This window comes from Nilaparvata lugens, chromosome 3 (genome assembly GCF_014356525.2).
Source record: "Nilaparvata lugens isolate BPH chromosome 3, ASM1435652v1, whole genome shotgun sequence".
Classification (NCBI taxonomy): Eukaryota; Metazoa; Arthropoda; class Insecta; order Hemiptera; family Delphacidae; genus Nilaparvata; species Nilaparvata lugens.
In genome coordinates this window covers 82141114-82161987 of record NC_052506.1, presented here as the reverse complement: position 1 = coordinate 82161987, position 20874 = coordinate 82141114, and the positions used below count along the sequence as shown (strand labels likewise).

Genomic DNA, 20874 nt, shown 5'->3' with positions numbered 1-20874 from the left:
GTTGTCGATAAATCTAATAAAACGCTGGAAAAACGCAGATTTTGGGCGTATCTTTGGACATTTTTCCAAATCCGTTCTTAGTGCGCCTCTAAAGGGCCAACTGAATATACATACCAAATTTGAACGTTTTTGGTCCGGTAGATTTTTGGTTCTGCGAGTGAGTGAGTGAGTGAGTCAGTCACTCAGTCAGTCAGTCAGTCAGTCAGTGCCATTTCGCTTTTATAGATATATAGATGAATTATTTATTTAGCACGCATTGAATAGATCTATAACCTGTTGAACCATGTTGATAAATCATGTGAAAAGTGATAATTTTGAAAGTTTTTAAAGACGCAGTTACAAGGCCACTACGTCAGATACAAAATCTCAATAATAGCGATAAGAAGTCTGGTCACTCTCTCACCCCAAACATCACATGATGTTGAAGCTGGTGTTAATGACACCAAAATATTTTTATGAATGGACTCATCCGGAAACAATCTATTTTCGCCAAGTGCAGTCACTCTTATCGCCAATTTCTGAGCAAACATAGCTGAAGAATGTGTCTATTTCATTTGTTTCCGTTTTGCTAACATCATTCCTTTCATCTGTCTCAGTAAATTTCAGGAATGTTGTGGTTTATGGTTTGGACTTAACTGCGTCACATACAAGATGTTTGGTCAGACTTACAGGACAGTTATTGCATTCCAGAGTGTTTCAGGTATTTCCTTGTCTAATAATAATATCTGTAGAAGTATATAAAAGGTCGTTTTCAGCAAAAAGTGATCACTGAAGTGTTATCAGTGTCGGAGTAAGTGAGTCTAGTGACTACAGAATGGATAAAAAAGTGAGTACTTAGCTTATTTTGTTGAATCTTTTCTCAATTACTATAATATTATTATATCAGATAAATAACAAGACTTTTTATTACTGCATTTAATGACATGTTGTTATTTATCAACAACTGCTTACTATTATCACTTACAATTAAATCCCTTTTTTTCATCAACTAGATTGACTAGCAGTCGAATTTCTCCTATAAATGAATTTATTCACTTATGCTGAGACAACGAGATCTTTCGGCAGGTCCACCATGTTTTCTATTTCTTTAACTTTTTCATTTCTTTAATAGAATAGTTCATATTCAGTTGTATATTATCGGGTTCCATGGCTCATTCTAACTCAATAATTTTAATACTTTTCATCCATAAATTAATTTTCTAGAGTTTCTCTCTTGAAGGATAGTGAAACGATTACCATTCTTTTAGCTGAAAGAGCTTTTCATGTATTAGGTACTTTACGCGACGGTGCCATTTTTTTCTATTTCTTTAACTTTTCTATCTATCTAATAGTATTGTTCATATTTAGTTGTATTTTATCGGGCTCCATGGTTCCTTCTAACTAAATAATTTTAACAGTTTTCGTCCATAAATTAATTTTCTAGAGTTTCTCTCTTGAAGGATAGTGAAATGATTGGCATCCTTTAAGCTGAAAGAGCTTTTCACGTATTACTTTACGCGACGGTGCCACTTTTTCTATTTCTTCAACTTTTCTATCTCTATAATAAAATAGTTCATATTTAGTTGTATTTTACTGGGTTGCACTGTTCCTTCTAACTCAATAAGTTTCTCTTTTGATGAAGTATAATGAAACTTTTGACAATCTTTTAGCCGAGAGAGTTCATTTTATTTAGCGTGTCAGTTACACAACAAATATATAGCTCATGAGTCTCAAATGTCTAGATATACACTGTATATTAGATTTCCAAATTCTTTGAGATGTTGTGTAGTTTTCGGTCAGGAGAACATAAGTTTGTCTGACCGCCATTATTTGCTAGTCCATTTAGCGTTACCCAATGTGCACCATAGAGGCGAACTAGCATTACAAATAATTAAGTTAAAAATCTGATTGCTGGAAAAATTTTGAGGTTAAAGAAGTTTAAAACTCAATTTTAAATTTTCACAGAAAAAAACATTTTTAAAATCATCTTTACCATTACAAATGTCCAAGATTGCTTCAAATTGTAATTTATCACATAAAAACAATTCAAATATAGAATTTATGTTTGAAATTTGCATCCAAAAAACAGACCTATGTAGAGAGAGAGTTTTTCGTATCAATTTACGTTGCCTATGTCTAGAACAGTGTTGTTCGAAGGCTTGAATTCCCTTCAAATTCGTTACAAGTACACTTGATAAGTTAGCTACTATTTATTGTAAAATACATAATTATTATACCAGAGAATTCCTTATCTATTGGAAGATTAATGCAAACCTAGTGCTTTCTGAGCAAATCTATTACTTTTTTGTAAATCTAATGCAAATATCTTGTAAATCTGAAGACCGTATAAGACGTTGATGTTGTCAATACCACTATATTGGTAATATTGAGGTATTGACCACATCAAAGTCATATTCTTTCAACTATGGAGAAGTACCGCAACATCTCTCACTATACAATCAAATTACTAAAATCTGAGGACCCTTAAGTGGTCACCCGTCCAACGGGAGTAGAGGCTCATGTCGCTTAACTTATCTGAGCGATAAGAAAGCAACAGCTCTACGGTGTCAATCCGATTCCATTACAATGTATTGCAATGAAACATTTATCACATAACATTTTCCTCATAAACTAATTATTACGCAATTTTCCGCAATTTGAAAATATACTTCCTGGGAAGTGCCTGTTGACTATATGTGGTTCTGAATAATTAGGCCAAGGCGATTTCCTTATCCTTACTTTTACATATACGTTTGATTTAATCTACTTTTATTTTTATTCAATTTTAATAGATAGTTAGATTTCATCTACTTTTTTAAACAATGAACAATGATTTATTCTATTGGTGAAAAAATGTTAAGCTGCAAATGTTTTGTTTTTGTTTTTGCCTTTGTATTTATTATTTGCTTTCTATTATTTATTGTTTGTGTTTTTATCATTTTCTTGATATTCACCTTATTCACCAACACCACTTATGTCTTTCATTTTTTATTATGCATGATAATGATCAATAATGTGAATATCTTCTAAACGGTTTGAGATATCGATGTGCGGTTTTTTCCATTCATTTTTTCTTGAAATTCCCTATCGAAATCATTCATTGCATGACCTTCTCATTAAAAAAAAGTTGCATTCAATATGGCGGATCCAAGATGGTGCACCAGATTTTTAAAGTCATAGTAAAGTGGTATTTTCAATTTGAGAGGGATCCCCAATCATACTCACCTTGGAATCACAATCTTTTATGAGATACTAAGCCGTTCTCATACTTTTTTCTCCCCTTTCTGCTTTGAATAGTATTGATTAATAATGTGAATGCTTCTGAACGGTTTGAGATATCGATATGCGGTTTTCGCCATTCTTTTTTTCTTGAAATTCCGTGTCGAAATCATGTATCGCATGACCACCTCCCTATTTAAAATAATAAAGTTGCATTCAATATGGCATATCCAAGATGGCGGACCAGATTTTTAAAGTCATAGTAAAGTAGTATTTTCAATCTGAGTAGGATCCCCAATCACACCCACCGTCAAATTACATTGGTGTATGAGATATTAAGCCGTTCTCGGACTTTTCACCCATTCTGTATAAGTAACCTCGCGAGATATAGACTTGAGCATTAGGATAAGAACGTTTACACTAATATTGTTCTACTTCTACATTGTTTACGCCAATGTAATGCTGCATGAAGTGAATATCTTGACGAATATATAACTTCTGAAGATTTCAAACTCCGATACAATTAATTATTAATATATCTATGTAATATGTAATAAAATATAATGTATTATGTAATATGTATATGAAATTACAGAGGGTATAGAATGTAAAATCAGTTTCGTTCAAATATTTTAATTAGAAAGAACTTGAGGTGTTGACGATTTACTCAGCTCTTGCAATATGAAGTCCCAGAACCAATATAAATATGAGAGGTAATTCTCTAGTTGTGTGGTGATTGGGGGGGGGGGGGGGGGTTAGCACAGTCCATGGCACAGACAATTTATTCAGCCGGAAGGCAACTCTATTACACTCTGTGCCGGTTGCACAAAAGCCTGTTAAATTTTAACCGTTATTAATCCAACGAGAACCAATAAGAGAAGCCGTCTTTTCAAAAAAGCCTTATCTGATTGGTTCTCGTGGAATAGGTGTTACACTTATCCGGAAGTTATAAACATTACAGTTAGTCATTTAGAGTATAAAATATCGGGGCACCGAGCTTCGCTCGTTATTTTTATTTACTGATAAACAGAACACAATTCTCTAAAATGATCGTGTTCATATTTCACAGCTGGCTATATGTCATCATATGAATTTCGGGGATGCCCGGATGCGATATTTTGATTTTTCACATACTCACTCGCTCACTCACTTTTTTACTATCCACAGCTGTTTCAGCCAAGGATGAATTATCCTTTTAATGTCGTTCAGCGAGTTTTCCCAAGGATGAGACCTAGTGCAATAGAATCTTTATATCATAAGCCTACTATGTTCCAAATTTCGTGAAAATCGTTAGAGCCGTTTTCGAGATCCATTAAACACAAATAACCAGATATAAAAATAACCATATATATAAATACATAAATTGCTCGCTTAATATAATAGGATAGATTAGAGTTTAATTTCCAAGTAAATTTAGCTTGAAATCTGATTCCCAAATAGTAGGTACTAAATGGAACTGAACGGTACTGGCTCAATCTAGTTTTTCCTCCATGGTCATAATTATATTATAGAGTTTTGTACAATAAATCAAATAAAATTCTCGTTAAAATTTCTTTTATAGGCTCTTCATCTCCTTGCAGTTCTTAGCTGCCTGTTTTCGCTGGGTCAGAGTTCCAACTTGGCAAACATCTACGTCCCTTGCAAATCCTTGAGGATCACTCCTCGATTGAAAACTGTGATGGATTTCGTGTGCTATGGCAAATCGAGTCCTGATCTCGAACCCATCCTCAGTGAAAGTGTTATAAGGAGAGGTAAGTATGGGCTACTGAAGAAATCTATCATAAAAATGCTCAAGTTGAAAAAAAGCACAGTCAAAACTGCTGGTTTCCTGTAAAAAACTGAACCCAAAATCAGTTTGAAGCCACACTCAAGTTATGAAATGTATAATAACACTACAAAAGACATTCACGTCCAAGTGACGTACACTATTTTTTGTCATAATAATCTGAAGAAGAATAATTAAGAAATAGAAAGCATTACCTGCTGACATTACTACATGCATTCTATAAATTCTATAAACATAACCTAGTTTACAAATTCTGAATCAGGAATTTTGTGGAAGTTGACAAAACTTCCACCTGGAGCGCTGAAGGTGTTTTTTGTAGCAGTTTTGCTGTTCCTATTTCGGAAATAAGAAACATACTCGACTGTAAAGAAAACATATGGTTTCATTACAGTAGAGTATGCTGTAATGAGAATCATATGTTTATTTGTTCTGCAAACAGCTGTTTACCGGATTGATTCATGCATGGAAAACAGCTGAAATTGAATGACTATGACAAAAACTTTATAAACAAAAATTGCTCGCTTAATATATTATAGGATATCATTAGCTGATGAAAAAAGCAAAAGGTGTGTGTTCGTGACGCATAAAGGTGTGATCACTTTGAATGCTTATATGTGCACGTCAGATAAGCATGAGCCAAAAAACAAAATTTAAAAAGTGCCATTAAAACTTGAAACAATTTGTGACTTGCATATGTAGCTTCTCACACTGAACGCAACCAGCAAGCATTTAGTGTGACTGTTCCTATTGCTCATTCCAGATTTTGTTTCTCATCTGCATTTGCAATGCATTTGCAGTTTCTCATCTGCAATGCAACCAAGCTTGCATTTGCACATAGCCACATATACACATTCAATGTGATCACACCCTTAGTCTGTACGCAGCTCTACATTTAGGGCCGTTTTCCGAGCTCGGGATTTAGCTAAGTCCTAGACTTTAAACAGCTGGTGTCAGAAAATTGGCTTTCCAAAACGGGGCGTGGTCGCAGCTTTTATAACAGTAGTCATAGTTTTTATTTTCTCATTTCTATAATTGGAAACGTTTTTCCTTGACGAAATTAGACATTCCTAAATAATTCAAAATAGCTGAAACTTTACACTATTTTTTCTTCATTTTATTTTGTGTTCAATTTTCTAGTTTTTCGAAATTTAATTCAAACTTGACTATGACAATGACTGCGACTACGCCCCGTTTTGGAAAACCAATTTTCTAACTCCAGCTGTTTAAAGTCTAGGACTTAGCTTAAACTCGAGCTCGGAAAACGGCCCATTTCAAAACTTCGAAAAATATTGAATTAAATGAAGATATTTCAAGTTGAATTAAAACAGATTCAAAAGGAGCACAGCTCAGGAGGGAACGTTTCAGAAAAATATTTCAAGAGCTATCCAAATAAACTGGTCATTTTTTCATGGTACTATTATTGGTGTAGAATTGATGTAGTTCAAGATGATGATTTTCTATCCACAGGCAAACGAGATTCAAAACTTCTGAATGCTCTTATATCATCTTCATCATCACTTGACACCTTACAAATGGAGCAGCATTGGGACATCAGTTCTAACGGCGAAGAAGAACTTCCAATAGCAAGCAAAAATGGTAATAAATTATTTTTATTCTATCATTTTTTCGGAAGCAATAGAATCATTATCAAAACTACCTTCTCATGGTCCTTGCAGTAAGGAACACGAATCTGGAAAACGGATTAGACAAATTCTTATCCATTCAGGAGATAAAACCACTTAAATATATTGGAAAACGAGAATTACAAAATAATCAGTAGATTATTTTCCTTATTTTTTCGGGAATAGTAGAATCATTATCAAATCTGTCTTCTTATGGTCCTTGCAGTAAGGAGCACGAATCTGAAAACGTATTAGGAAAATTCTTTCCCGTTAAGGACATATAAGATGGCTATATCCATATAGATTTGATATTCTATTGCTTTCATAGAAATAAGAAAAATAATGTACTGATCAATTTGCTTTTTCAATAAATTTAAGTGGTCATATCTCCTGAACGGAAAAGAATTTTCCTATCCGTTTGCTCATTCATGTTCCTCACATCAAGGACCATAAGAAGGCAGATTTGATAATAATTCTATTGCTCCGAAGAAATAAGAAGTAAATGTACTGATCAATTTGCGTTTTTCAATACATTTAAGTGGTCATATCTCCTGAACGGGAAAGAATTTTCTAATCCGTTCGCAGATTCGTGTACCTCACATCAAGGACCATAACAATTTATATTTGATAATGATTCCATCGCTCCTGTAAAAATGAGAAAAATAATGTACGGTACTGAGCAAAAAAAGTTTTTCTGAGAGCAAGTGAACGTATAAATCTGAAGGTCTGTTGGAGAGGCTTTCAAGATTCTGCCAGAGGGTTGTCAGGAAATTTGAAGTCTCACCATATTCACATTCTATTTCTTTGTTCCAGGATCTGATGAGAAAGTTCTCTTGGATCGTAGTCAGATTTCGAGCTTGAAGCAAGAATCAAACGACGGAGGTAGGCGGATGAAGCGCGCCAACAAATCAGAGAACCCAGATCTGATGGAAAAAATCATCGACTGCTGTGACTACTACCATCGCGTAGGAACTACCTGCACACTGAGAGACCTGAGAAGATATTGTGATAGCTATAGCAATAATGGTAATGATAATGGTGATAAAGTTTAGTTCATTTAGTTATCTTCAGATATTACTTTTTCTAAATCCGTTGACATTTGAAGATTTGAAGAAACTGAATAAGATACAATTACTATAGTGAGGTTTACAAGTTTACTTACTAAACCTAGTTTACAAGTTTCGAATCAAGAATTTCTTGACTGTAGTTGACAAAATTTCCACCTGGAGCGCTAAAAGACGGTTTTCATATCAGTTTTGCTGTTCCAAATTCGGAACTAGGAAACATACTCGACTGTAAAGAAAACATATGATTTTATTACAGTACAGTATGCTGTAATGAGAATCATATGTTTATTAACGGATCTTGAAGTTATGTTAACATAATCATGATGATTCTAGCAAATGGTTTTGTTCAGTAAAATTCATTTTACACATAAAATATTATTGTGGACAATCTCAAATTCAAATATATCCAGTATATTTGTATTTTGACTCTGTATTCCATGTTTTTATTTGTCAATATGAAAATACAAAATTTGTGTATTTATTTTGTATTTTGCATGAATATCCCAAAGATATTGAGAAAAAAGACTGTACCTATATTATCTAATTTTCAAGCTTAATCATCCTGATTGGAACTTTTATAGCTTCATATCATAAAGTTAATTCATCTTGAAAGTCATAACAAAGATTGTTTGAATTGTATATTTTTCATAATTATTTACTATTTATAAAATAAGAATTATTTATATTTTTCAAACCAACGATATTGATGAAATTTAATCAATGTGTAAGCATAATTGAATCAGTTATCAGTTACTTTGAATTCATTCAAATTTGTAGACACCGGAATTTATTATTTTACTCAATCATTTATAACTTATTTCATACTTCTATATTTGAAATGTCATTCTTAAATTCTCATTTTCCGTCGTAAGTTCATTCATGGTACTACCAGAGAAAACTCCTATAATTAATTCTGTGTATAAATAAATCCTGCTATTATTAATTCTGTGGTACTACTAATAAGTTACCTTAAGCTGGGTTTACACCGGAGTTAATAACAAAAGTTATGTTAATTACATTTTCTTTATATAACAAGGAATTCTCTGTTTAAAACACGATTTATCAACTTTTGTTAATTTTTGACGATTCAGTCAAGTTGATAACTTTTTGTTAATAACTCCGGTGTAAACGCAGCTGAAGAACCAATGCCCATTTATTCATTTAGTACAATAATCTAGAGAGACCATCATATATGTTTTTATTGTATACTGAAAATATATAGTTGTTTTATACTCAAAATCGCTAATACTAATTTAGTACTAGGAATTACATATCCTGATTACAATGTATTAGTAACTCACATGGAAAATTTTTTCCAAGTATCTTGTGCCATAATCATATTATAATTCCTTGCTAGTTTTCTATATTGTAAAACTTAAGGTATCTTACAATGTAAACATGTCTATTTATAATAACATATCTATTTATTTAATTTATTTATCTATTTATACATAGAGCTACAATATCATGATTACCTAAATTATGATGATTACTTATGATCACATGATTATTATGAATACATTGTTCACAACCCATTTTATATTCTACCTACACAATCAATATCTTAGATTACGTATTGTATTTAAATAAAGGTATTTCTTGAGAACTGACTACGGTAATATTTTACATAGTTTTCTATGAATAAAGCATTTTTCTATACAAAACCAAGATTTTATTTAAGAGCTTAACAATATAATCCTCCCAAGTCTTTTAATTTTGTAAGAAAATTACATTTTATTTCAATTTCATATTGTTCAGTATTTCAATTTTTTGGCGGAAAAATTAGAATTAAATTAAATTTTACTTTCAATTTCACATTGTTTCTGTTTAGTCAACTCGTATTTTGATTATTTTGCAAAATGAGAAGAGTGTTCTATTACAATGATTGCTGCTACCACCAGTGATCTAATATCAATTCAATTAATTTATAATTAATATTTAATTCAGTTAATTTATGAATTTATGAACTTGGGGAAACTTATTAATGACATTCGATATTTCGAGTTGGAATTGCAAGGATGATTTCAGAAAAGTGGTTTGTCAAGAGAGTTTTTTCAGTTATTGCCTTGTTTTCCTGAATATTATTGAATTTTCCAAAAATTATTAGGGGCTTTCCCAATTTTATTCCTGATTTCCCTAATCGAATAATATGAGCTGCTTCGAATAAAGTGGTCTACGTCAAAAATGTACAATACCGTACTATCTAGGTTCTGTTCTGGAATGGGTTCATTTTTAGTTTCTCTGTTCAGTGTGACAGTGGTTCAAGTCAATAGTTCAATACAATGAATCTTATTCAAGATTATCACCTGGATTTTTAAGAAGCTTATTTTGATAAAACATCAATTACTCAAAAGCTTGTTATAGTGACTTGGATCACTTTCATTCTAAGCAGCTCATAAATATTCTTACAGTTTCCCTTAAAATTATGCATACCGGTATAATAGATTCATCAAACAATGAATAATTCGAAATATTTGGGATACACCAATACTATATTAAATAGAAAGAGTAGATATTATCAAATCACATATTTATTAAAAATCAAGATACAGGTTTCCTAATTGCTACACAATTATCGATCTTTGGTAATTGAATGTTGAGTTTAATAGTGTCATGGAATGTTTAAATACAGGAACATTCCTGAAATTTTGTTGACATCTACAGAGTGAGTTTGTTGAGACAAATTTTCCCAGGGCGGTTTATCTCACTAAGGGTGGACTTGAGGTGGCCGGCTCGCTCACCCGATTTAAGCATATATGCGATCTTATTCTATGAGGTTACTTCAAAAATAAAGTTTTCAAAGATAGCCCACACACCTTGGAAGACGTAAAGGAGTGAATCAGAGAAGAGATCCAGGCCTTACCAATCGCAGTGTGCCAAAATGCGTTTTAAAACTTCAAAAATACGCTACATCAGTGTATTTGCTTACAGCTTTGAGATACCTCAGCTGACTCACGGCTCTGAATTGACAAATCCTTCATACCTGGCCCATATCTTGTACAGAAATGTGCCAGGGGTGATTAGGGAAGCAGAGGCATTTAGTTTGGTAGTGTTTAGGAAGAGGGTGGACAGGTGGCTGTACCAGATTGGTTGGGAAGCTTCAGAAGAACTACTCCAATCTCGTTATGCTTGGTGACCAACACGACTTCAAGGTTTCCAGACAATTGATTGGTATTTATTTTATCATTGATATAACCGATTTGACTGTTTTGCCTTTCTGGTTTATGCTTTTTTTTCATTCTCTCTTCTGAGAATTTCTGGAATCCCTGCCACTGCGGTCTTCAAAAAAATATTGTTTTTTCTTCTTTATTTATTCTTTTAATCAATCAAGGTATTAAGTATACTTATTCCTACATACATATTCCTACATACTCATTCTTAAATATACATCAGCACAATATATTATCTATTTTATAATCAGAATATTAATAATACATACATAATATAAGTGTATTCTCTATTATTTACTTCTATGAGCAGATTAAGCTTATTATGTATAAAGTGGAACTTCCCCCCTACACACAGATGGATAGTCTAGTAGGGGGATTCCAAAATATGTTGTATATTGTATTTCTTATTCGTGTATTATGTTTTTTGGAAATAAACTGAATTGAATTGAATTGTATTGCCGCTGATGGCCGCCATTCAAGTCATATAATTTTCAAAAATTAACATTAAAAACTACATTTCAAACTGAATTGAACCCATTAAAGATTTTTTTCCAAGTTGAACGGTTCAATACTTATAACCCTTCCAGACTCGTCAATCGGCTCTGCCCCATCCAAAGGAAAGAATCGGCTTCTAAGCGTACGGTATAGGAAATTCACGAATGACGCATCATCACGTCTTAACTACTCAACTGATTAACATCAAATTTTCATTTCGATTCTCAATTTACCGAGGATGATTGATTATAGACCTATTTTAAATTCTTCAAGATTTCAGTAGATCAAGTTTTCAGTTTGTCAAGTTTCCAATTAGACCCTTTTGCGGAGCATGGGTTACCTGCTAGTCATTCATAAAATTGTTCGATTGAGAAAATTCGGGTAAAAACGCTTGAAAAAAATACTGTTGAGTATTTTGTAAAAGGAGAATGGAAAATAATCCTTTTCCTCCACCTACTGTCAAAAGTACTTACTTTACTCCCTGAAGCATAATACTAAAGTGTCACTTTTTCGCTCTCGGTACTAAAAAACAGAAAAACTCCCTAGGGAGTAAAAGTGACTCCATTTAAATAACATGGGAAGCATCTCTATTTTAAAAACGTACATTTGGAATAGGTCAGAAGGTCTAAGCTCAGATGAGGAAGCATATAGAGTAGTCATTAAACCAACTAAATTCAATACCTCAGCCAGACATTTGATCGATATATAAAATTTATGTTTGTATGCTGAAATTATGATTACAAACTTCATATCACTATACTAAAAAAATGTATGTATTTTTTCTTTTATTCCATGTTATTCAAAATATCAGCCAACGAATATTACTTATTAACTAATCAAATTTGAAACGGGAACTACATCGTAGCTGTAGTTTTGGCTGTCATTGTTGTTACAACTTTAGCCGACAGATAGTGCTGTCGGAGGAGAACTGTGATTACAAGCCAGCTGTTTCTGTTTACTTTTTAGATTATGTTGTAACACATTGTTTTGTCACATACGTTTTTAAAAATTATTTTATTAGCAATTTTTATAATAATGTAGGTGGAGGAAAAATGTTGTGTATATCACGAGTGAAAAATGTTTTTTCTCCCTCAGGGAGAAAAAACAGCACTTTCCACTCTAGATATAAAAATAACTATTTATAGAGATCACAACAATAATTCTACCCTATTGCTTCACAAATGAATGATGAATATGGTTGGCGCAATAGCTACAAATTATGAATGCTTTTTCTATGAAATAAGTTAATATTCATAACTATGATGATAGAATCAATACTCTAACAATACACCCCTATTGAGACATCCAGCCACTTCTGATGCAAGCTGACGAGAAAACGGTTGAAGCGTCCGTCTTCTTCGCATGCGACTTCCGAAGGTTTTATAACGGTCAACCCCTTCTTTCTTTCTCTTCTTCTTCTTCTTCTTCTTCTTCTTCTTCTCTTCTTCTTCTTCTTCTTCTTCTCCTTCTTCTATTTCTTCATCTTCATGTTTTTGTTCTTCTTCTGATGCTCTTTCCTCGTCATCTTTACTTTCTCACTCACTCGTTCTATGACATTCAATCTTGCCATCTTGCGTGCAATTGTCTACTTTCTTGCAAAAGAGCATAGATGTCTATAGAGCTAGCTATCTAGCTCTAGACTATATATCTTTCTAGCTCGCCCCCTCATTGAGAAGAGCTGTAATTTTCATTCAAATATAGAACAAAGGGCAAAAGAGTCAGGGAAAAGTCAGTAGGAGGAAGATATGGTGGGGGAGTAAGAAGTCAGAAGGGTTGAGAGGAGGAGGAGGTGGATGAAACGAGGAGGGGTGGAGAAGGAGGAGGAGGAGGTGGTGGTGGAGTTGGAGGTGGTGGCTGATGAGGAGGTGGATGAGACGAGGAGGGGAGGAGTAGGAGGAGGAGGAGGAGGTGGAGGAGCAGGTGGTTGAGGAGGAGGAGGAGAAAGAGTAGGTGTTGAAGAAGAAGATGAAGAAGAAGAAGAGAAGAAGAAGAAGAAGAAGAGAAGAAGAAGAAGAAGAGAAAGAAAGAAGAAGAAGAAGAAGATGAAGACAAATAACTAGATTGTCCCACCCACTATAGTAATACTGATAGTTTGTAACCATAATGATGATAGACGAAATACGTCATCTATGCTGAAAAGTTTAAAATTATTGCCTATACAGCTTTATGACATTGGCATCTGACTTTCGTTCTACTGTATTTTATCAGTTCGTGCTTCATTATGAGTTGTAGCTATGCAATTAATTGTAGCAATGTCTTTGTAAGATATGTTCAGTTTCTTGCAATTCCTTAGTGGAAATGTCTATGTATAATGAATTATTCATTCAAATTATTTTCTGAGCTTTTGGACTTTTCTTTCCATAGACTATCACTCTGGATTTGTATATGGTTTCAAATTTAAATTTATTTCTGAAAAATTCCTCTCTTGTAATTCATTTGTGGAAATTCTATGTACAGTATAATGTAGCTATTATTCATTCAAATTATTTTACTGAGTTTTTGAACTATTCTTTCCATAGACTATCACTCTGGTTTTGTAGTTGGTTTCAAATTAAATTTATTTCTGAAACCCTCTCTTATTGGTGGCTATATGTCTATTTCTTGCTCGCATTTTTTTCGAAAATTTAATATATGCATTGGAAAATCCTAGAAATGTTTAGCTTTAGGAGAAGCAGAAATGTTGGGACTTGTAGATGGTTTAAATTAAAATTATTTCTGAAAAAATCCTTTCCTATTAGTTGTTATATTATCTTTGTTTCTTGGTCGTATTTTTTCGAAATTTTAGTCTAAATTGGAAAATCGACGAAATGGTTAGCTTTAGGAGAAGCAAACAAGTAACAAAAATGTTACTTGTTACACTGTATTGAATGAAAAAGACTAAGAAATTGTCAAAAAACCACAGATTTATTGATACTTAGAAAGACCGGTTTCGGTTATTACACCATTGTCATTCCTGATAAACAATGGTGTAATAACCAAAACCGGTCTTTCTAAGTATCAATAAATATGTGGTTTTTTGACAACTTCTTAGTCAATTTCATTCAATATGAATAATTACCACAATATCAACTTCTCAACTACACAAAAAGTGAAAGTTACTTGTTACAGTTGGGATATTGTACTGTTCAGTTCATTGTTTTAGACAGAGAATTAACATTGTTAAAATAATCGAAAATGGAGTACATCACTTGATAAAAAACTTATTATAAATTATTATTCATCATATTATTATATTATATAATATATTATTATTATTAGCGTATGGCAAACACATAGACACACACACATACACACACATGAATTCACAAAAATATGCAGGTCTTTATTATATTATATAATATAAACATAGAGATAAATGCAAAACCGTCGACTTGAATTTTAGACCTCACTTCGCTCGGTCAATAATAATTATTTCTTGATCAAACATATTTCTATAGAATAGAAGTTGAATATCATACTTTAAAGGACTTCTCACCTATTCTTGAAGAAGCACTATTGTAAAGTTTTCCCAAGATGCTTTCTGCATCGAGTTTTAGAAGAATCTATGTTTGGTTTTGAAGCATCTAAATTTAGAAATCTATTTTGTGATAATAATTAAGTACTGACATTTTGTGCAATGAACAACTACAAGACTTAACCTATTTCGGACTATGTGCAACCTTATCTAAATTTGGGAGAGGAATAGCACAAGGTTACCTCATTTTTTCTCTTTCTATCATTTTGATTAAGCACTTATTGTATGTATCAATAAAGAATAAAGAATAATTTAGTTCTGGACAAAACTAGAGTGGATTAAAACATCTCGATTAATAAGAAGATGAATTTGAATAAAAGTAGAAATAACTCACAAGGATAACAAAATCAAGTTATCTAGTTACTTCTACGATCACCGTAAATCCATTCTTTTCAGTGGATGACAAAAATAATATATGACGTGATTGTTTAATAATAATAGATAACAAACTAATGACCAATTTCACAAACTTTCCACGTGTTTACTAATGGGTTTCATGAACTGTTTCATTGTAATCAAACAACTCGTTAATAATAACGGTTGATCCTTCAACTATTGGGAAATCAATAATAACAGTTGAATTAACCGTTGATTCATCAACTATTGGGAAATCAGTGTTGTCCATTACTACAACAATACATCACAACATAACAGTTGGTTAGAAAACCGTTACGTACTACCCGTTTTAACCTAATAAGGCGCCTGGTGTTGAAAAGACCGTTTACATTGCAATGCGTAAGTTCATTGATTGACTACAATAATGTCAACTATATAACTATACATACGAGAACCAATACAGGGGGGTAGTGAGCTACTATTACTATAGCATCAGTGTACAATGGCGTTATAAACATATACAATACACAGGTCACCAGTTGTTAGATTACCAGCTGAGCCATAATAGCGTGCACATACCTGTTTATGTACAAACATATATGGAGTGGGTAGTTATGAATGAAGCAAAGGGCTAACGGTTTTACGATATTGCGTAACTACCCCCTGCGTTCTCACCAATCTATACTGGTAGCTTTCTTAGAGCCCCTAGTAATAGCAATACTAATGGGGAAATAAACTACCCTCTAAGTTTTGAGGACTTTCTATGATATTTGGTAAAGAGTCGTTGTTATAACGACATAATATAATGCAATAATTTCGTCATATTTTTCTATGGAATGTATGATGAATTCAGGGCTAGTTATTTTCATTTATAAAATATATATTATAGTACCCTTTTTTGAAATTAATAAAATCCTATACTATTAAATGAGCAATTTCTGTTTATATGTTTAGATGTTTGGATAAGTTTAGATGTTTATATGTTTGTATTTCACCGGATCAAGAAAACGGCTCCAACGATTCTCACGAAATTCAGAACATAGTAGGTTTATAATATAGAAATTCGATTGCACTATGTCTTATCCCTTGGAAAACTCGCCGAAGGACATTAAAAGGATAATTATTATTCATCCTTGGAAAAACAGCTGATAATAATATATTTCGTCGTGTGTTGATGATGGAAGTGAGTGAGCGAGTTCATGTGTGTGGGACTGTGTCAAAATTATGACTCAGCTGTTGAAATTTGTAATCATTCAATCAGGTACTTAGTGCCGGTTGCAAAAAAGCCGGATTATTTTCAATCCTGATTGATTCCAGTAGATCTATCTTTTTGAAATGATCTTCTCTGATTTGGTTCACATGAGATTAATCAGGATTAAAATTTAACCGGCTTTTGTGCAACCGGGCCTTTGTGAGGGAAATTTTTGCATTCCTCTGGGAATTAATCTTAATTCACTGTGATTAGATAGAACATTTCTGTATGAACTATGAGTTTTATTATAATTTCTTGTTCGTAATATTTTTTTTATTTTTTTGTACTCCAGAGCGAATCTCGGTCCCCGATATTAACAGATTAAAAATACAAATTATAACAACTAGTTTCAGTGATCCATGGTTTTGAGGATGATAGTTTTGAAAAAAACTGATGATGGTTTTTGATAGATGATCACTTAAATTAGTTGTTATAATTTGTATTCTCAATATATTATTCTATTAATTTCAAAGAAAAGGTTACTATAATAATTCTATTTACCTTGGGAACAGTGTCTTATGGTGGTTATTTTGTTGTTCTTGAATAGTAAGCTTCAAGTAAGATGTCATTGTGTAAAGAATGAAATTATTTAAATCCATATTTCAATTTAATTCTTGTTTGAAAATATATTTGCAACACAACAAATTTGAAGTATTAGGAAAAGTACTATATAGGACTATAGTGAGGTCTACGTTATTATGGCAATATTTGATTAACATTGGTGTTGCTATCCTTATCTATCATTCTACAAAACAGATTGTGATATCCTTCTCTAGCTCCTTAAAGTTTGTCAGATCGTTATTCAAAAATGTAAAAAGATAATTAATTAACACAGTATTTAATCTTAATTATGAAAAATTATTATTCAATCATTGGAAATTCTATTTCATTGACAAAGCGAGTATAATTGATTATTTGAAAGCTGCCAGATCGTTGTTCAACAATGTAGAAATATAATTACAGTAGAACGTCGATAATCCGGACCGTCAATAATACGGATTCGACTCTGGCAAGAAATAAAATTTTCGTACCTTCTGCCCTCGGCGCTAAGCTCGAGCGGGCGACGGGAGAATGGCGCGAAGCGAGGAGAAAAGGAGTGGTCGTCGAAGGTGGTTATACTCTACCTACCAATAATTGAATACTGTATATGCAATTTTAACAGCTTTGTTTCTTGAATAGTGCGTGCTGACCGCTTTTTAACGTATTTTCGATAATCCGGATAATTTGATAATCCGGATGGGATCCGGTCCCAATTAATCCGGATTATTGACGTTCTACTGTAATTAACAAAATATTTAATCTCAATTATAAAAATTCATTATTCAATCATTGGAAAATTTATATTTTCTTCAAAAATAAAATATAATTGATTATTTCGAACAGGAATGAACAGTTAATGGCAGTGGCAAGGCGGAGAATCAGCAGCGCAGTTCTCCTATCTTTCTTCACTGCCATTATAACGTGGACCTCACTGTAACCATTCTGTAATATAGCTGAATTCGAATTAAATTATACGTCAAACAATGAACAAAATAATTACAAAGTACAAAATTAATCGAATCGATGCAAAATACTTTTGGAGCAACAACAATTTTCCGAATAACAGTAATCAAAAGTACACGATAGTAAGACGTCCTTACTACCCACCTATCACTAGCTTTAAATTGACATTATCATAACTTCATTGAAATTAATATATTGAAGGCGGTTTTAATCGCAGTTATCATTACTCGTGTTGGTATTTGTAAGACAATAAAATTGAGTGTTTCGAAACAAGTTTGGTACTTTGATTCCCAAAAATTAGCTAGCGTCATAAAGTTTTACAGTCCAATATGAGCTTTTATGATTTCACAAAGATCAAGAAAGGTACACAGGATCGACAAAGATCTGAAATAAATTAAATACAAAGTTTGAGATCATAGCTTTTTGTTAGTTCATGATCTCTAATTTGATATAGAACGTAATTCGGATATTTAAGTAAGAATACAGTATAGTTATACTGTGGAACTCGAATTCTATTCAATTGTAATAATAATAATTTCTCAGCTCGAGGGTACAACACGACCAGAGGAGTTTATTCAAAATATAGACACGTTGTTACAATAAGCATATAAGCTACTATTATTTATATAGTATTGATACAATAGATTGATAAAAAATCATATGATATTCGGAAAATGTTTGTTGCTCCAAAAGAATTTCGCATAGATTCGATTAATTTTGTACTTTGAAATTATTTTGTTCATTGTTTGACGTATAATTTTAATCGTATTCACTTTGAAATTATTTTGTTCATTGTTTGACGTATAATTTTAATCGTATTCAGCTATATTACAGTATGGTTACAGTGAGGTCCACGTTATAATGGCAGTGAAGGAAGATAGGAGAACAGCGTTGCTGATTCATATGATTTATATGATAAAAAAATGTGGCCCCACTTTATAAATAATTGTATCAGTGCATGTCAGTTGCTTCGATTGTTGATAAGATTTTTGTTACATTTCCTCAATTCGTACTGTGTTCTGTCAAATTATTTCGTAAATTATCATTATTATTGGAAATCTTCACACACGCAATACAAGTTTACATGTAAACATCAAACACGTTCACAAGTGAACATTGCAGGTAATATTATTACGAAACTTGAATTCTCAGCAATCAGTTGCAAAAGAGTCAAAATCTTTTTAATACGGATGCTTGCTAAATTGAATCAATTTTTCTGCCAAAAAGTTTTGTAGACTAGATGAATTATTGATAGCATCGCTGAACAAAACAAATTGCTAGAATCATCATGATTTTGATAACTTAATTTCTAGATCCGTTAAGCAAAAGCTGTCAGCTAACATGATAAATCCAATATGGTAATCGTTTTCAAAATGAATAACTTTGATATAAGAATAAATAGCTTAGTAATATCTCAAGATCTATAGAGAGGTCCACGTTATGACAGCGTTTGATTAGCAATGATATTGCTATCCTTGTCTATCATTCAACAAAGCGGATAGCGCTATCTCTTTCTCGCTTTGCTCTTTGCCAGATCGTCTTTCAACATTGTAGAATTGATAATTAATTGTCAAACTATTTCATCTTAATTATGAAATTATTTAAAAATATAATTTCTTGCTTAATTGAAGATAATTGATTATTTTAGACGAGAATAAACAGTTAATATTACAGTATCGGGGCACCGAGCTTCGCTCGTTATTTTTTTATTGATAAACAGAACACAATTCTTTAAAATGATTGGGGAAGGATTAACAGGCACAGCCCAAAACTGTTTCTCCCCCGAATTTTGATTTATGCACTATAAATAGCTACACTTGAATTCAGGTCCAATTTTCAGTCCAAACATTTGAAAACAGTAAAGTTCTAATTTATATTGTTTACAAACCAAATTGAATAACAAAATAGTACTCACTAATCACTTAAAACTGTAAAATAATTATCAACTTTGAAAATCATGATTATACTCTAATTTAGAATGATATACCATGTCATGTCAACAAATCAGGTTATTTTGATCGAGTCGATTAAAATTTCTAGTTTTTTCTCGTGAAAATGCTGAATAAGCTGATTGCTTATTCATATTCATGTGAGAAATAAGCTGATTGATTGCAAATAGTTTAACAACTGAACATAATTCTGTTTCTCTCCCACACAGGCAGACCCGTCTTCCGTTATCAACAGACGACGAAATTATCATGTGTTTTCCCAAGGATGAATAATTATTATCCTTTTCATGTCTTTCAGCGAGTTTTCCCAGGGATGAGACTTAGTGCAATCGAATTTTCATAGCATAAACCTACAATGTTCCAAATTTCGTGAAAATCGTTGGAGCCGTTTTTGAGATCCGTTGGACATGAATAACCAATAAATAACCATATAAATAACCAAATATATACAGAAACTGCTCGCTTAATATAATAGGATTAATAAACCTGTATCAGCTACCGTCTAAAGAAGGCATTGACAAGACAGAGGATCGGCAACGTTGTTCTATCTTTCTCCACTGCCATTATAACGTGGACCGCACTGTAGTTGTAGTATTGCAAAACATGAATTGAATTCGCAACTAAGTGACTTTCGCAGTCAGCATTAGTTTTTAATGGGAAGCGTAGGTGTCACTTATGAGGAATACTGACAGTTTCAAGTGAATCTGACCACAGTTGATCAAGTGGGCGGTGCAACAATGCATACTTGATCGTCCGTCGTCGTATACACAACATTTTGTAATATTTATGGCGAATTTTCCGTAATTTGTTGCACGAGTGAACGAGCTTGTCATTTCCTTCTCATCAGTTTTGTGTGCAGTGGAAACTTCCGAATAGAGCAGACCGCTTTCAAAGTTTCACGCAATAGTTCTACTTCCGCTTTGGTCAACTGGAGACTCATGAAAACATGTAAATACGGAATGTTTCCTCAGAAGACGCATCT

The 20874-nt window shown here is 32.7% G+C and overlaps 1 protein-coding gene across 1 annotated transcript; it reads left to right on the top strand.

Annotated features, from left to right (window-relative positions):
* The first annotated feature begins 418 nt into the window (after positions 1–418).
* On the top strand, positions 419–9337 carry LOC111044564. The gene is made up of 4 exons (XM_022329747.2): positions 419–826; positions 4760–4949; positions 6452–6580; positions 7420–9337. Exons 1-4 carry the CDS (start codon positions 815–817, stop codon positions 7656–7658), a joined length of 570 nt encoding a protein of 189 aa, XP_022185439.2. The 5' UTR covers positions 419–814; the 3' UTR covers positions 7659–9337.
* The last annotated feature ends 11537 nt before the right edge of the window (positions 9338–20874 follow it).

Coding starts and splice junctions, on each gene's coding strand:
- LOC111044564 (XM_022329747.2), top strand. Junction 4,950..6,451: donor TGAAAGTGTTATAAGGAGAG/GTAAGTATGGGC, acceptor TTCTATCCACAG/GCAAACGAGATTCAAAACTT. Junction 6,581..7,419: donor TCCAATAGCAAGCAAAAATG/GTAATAAATTAT, acceptor TCTTTGTTCCAG/GATCTGATGAGAAAGTTCTC.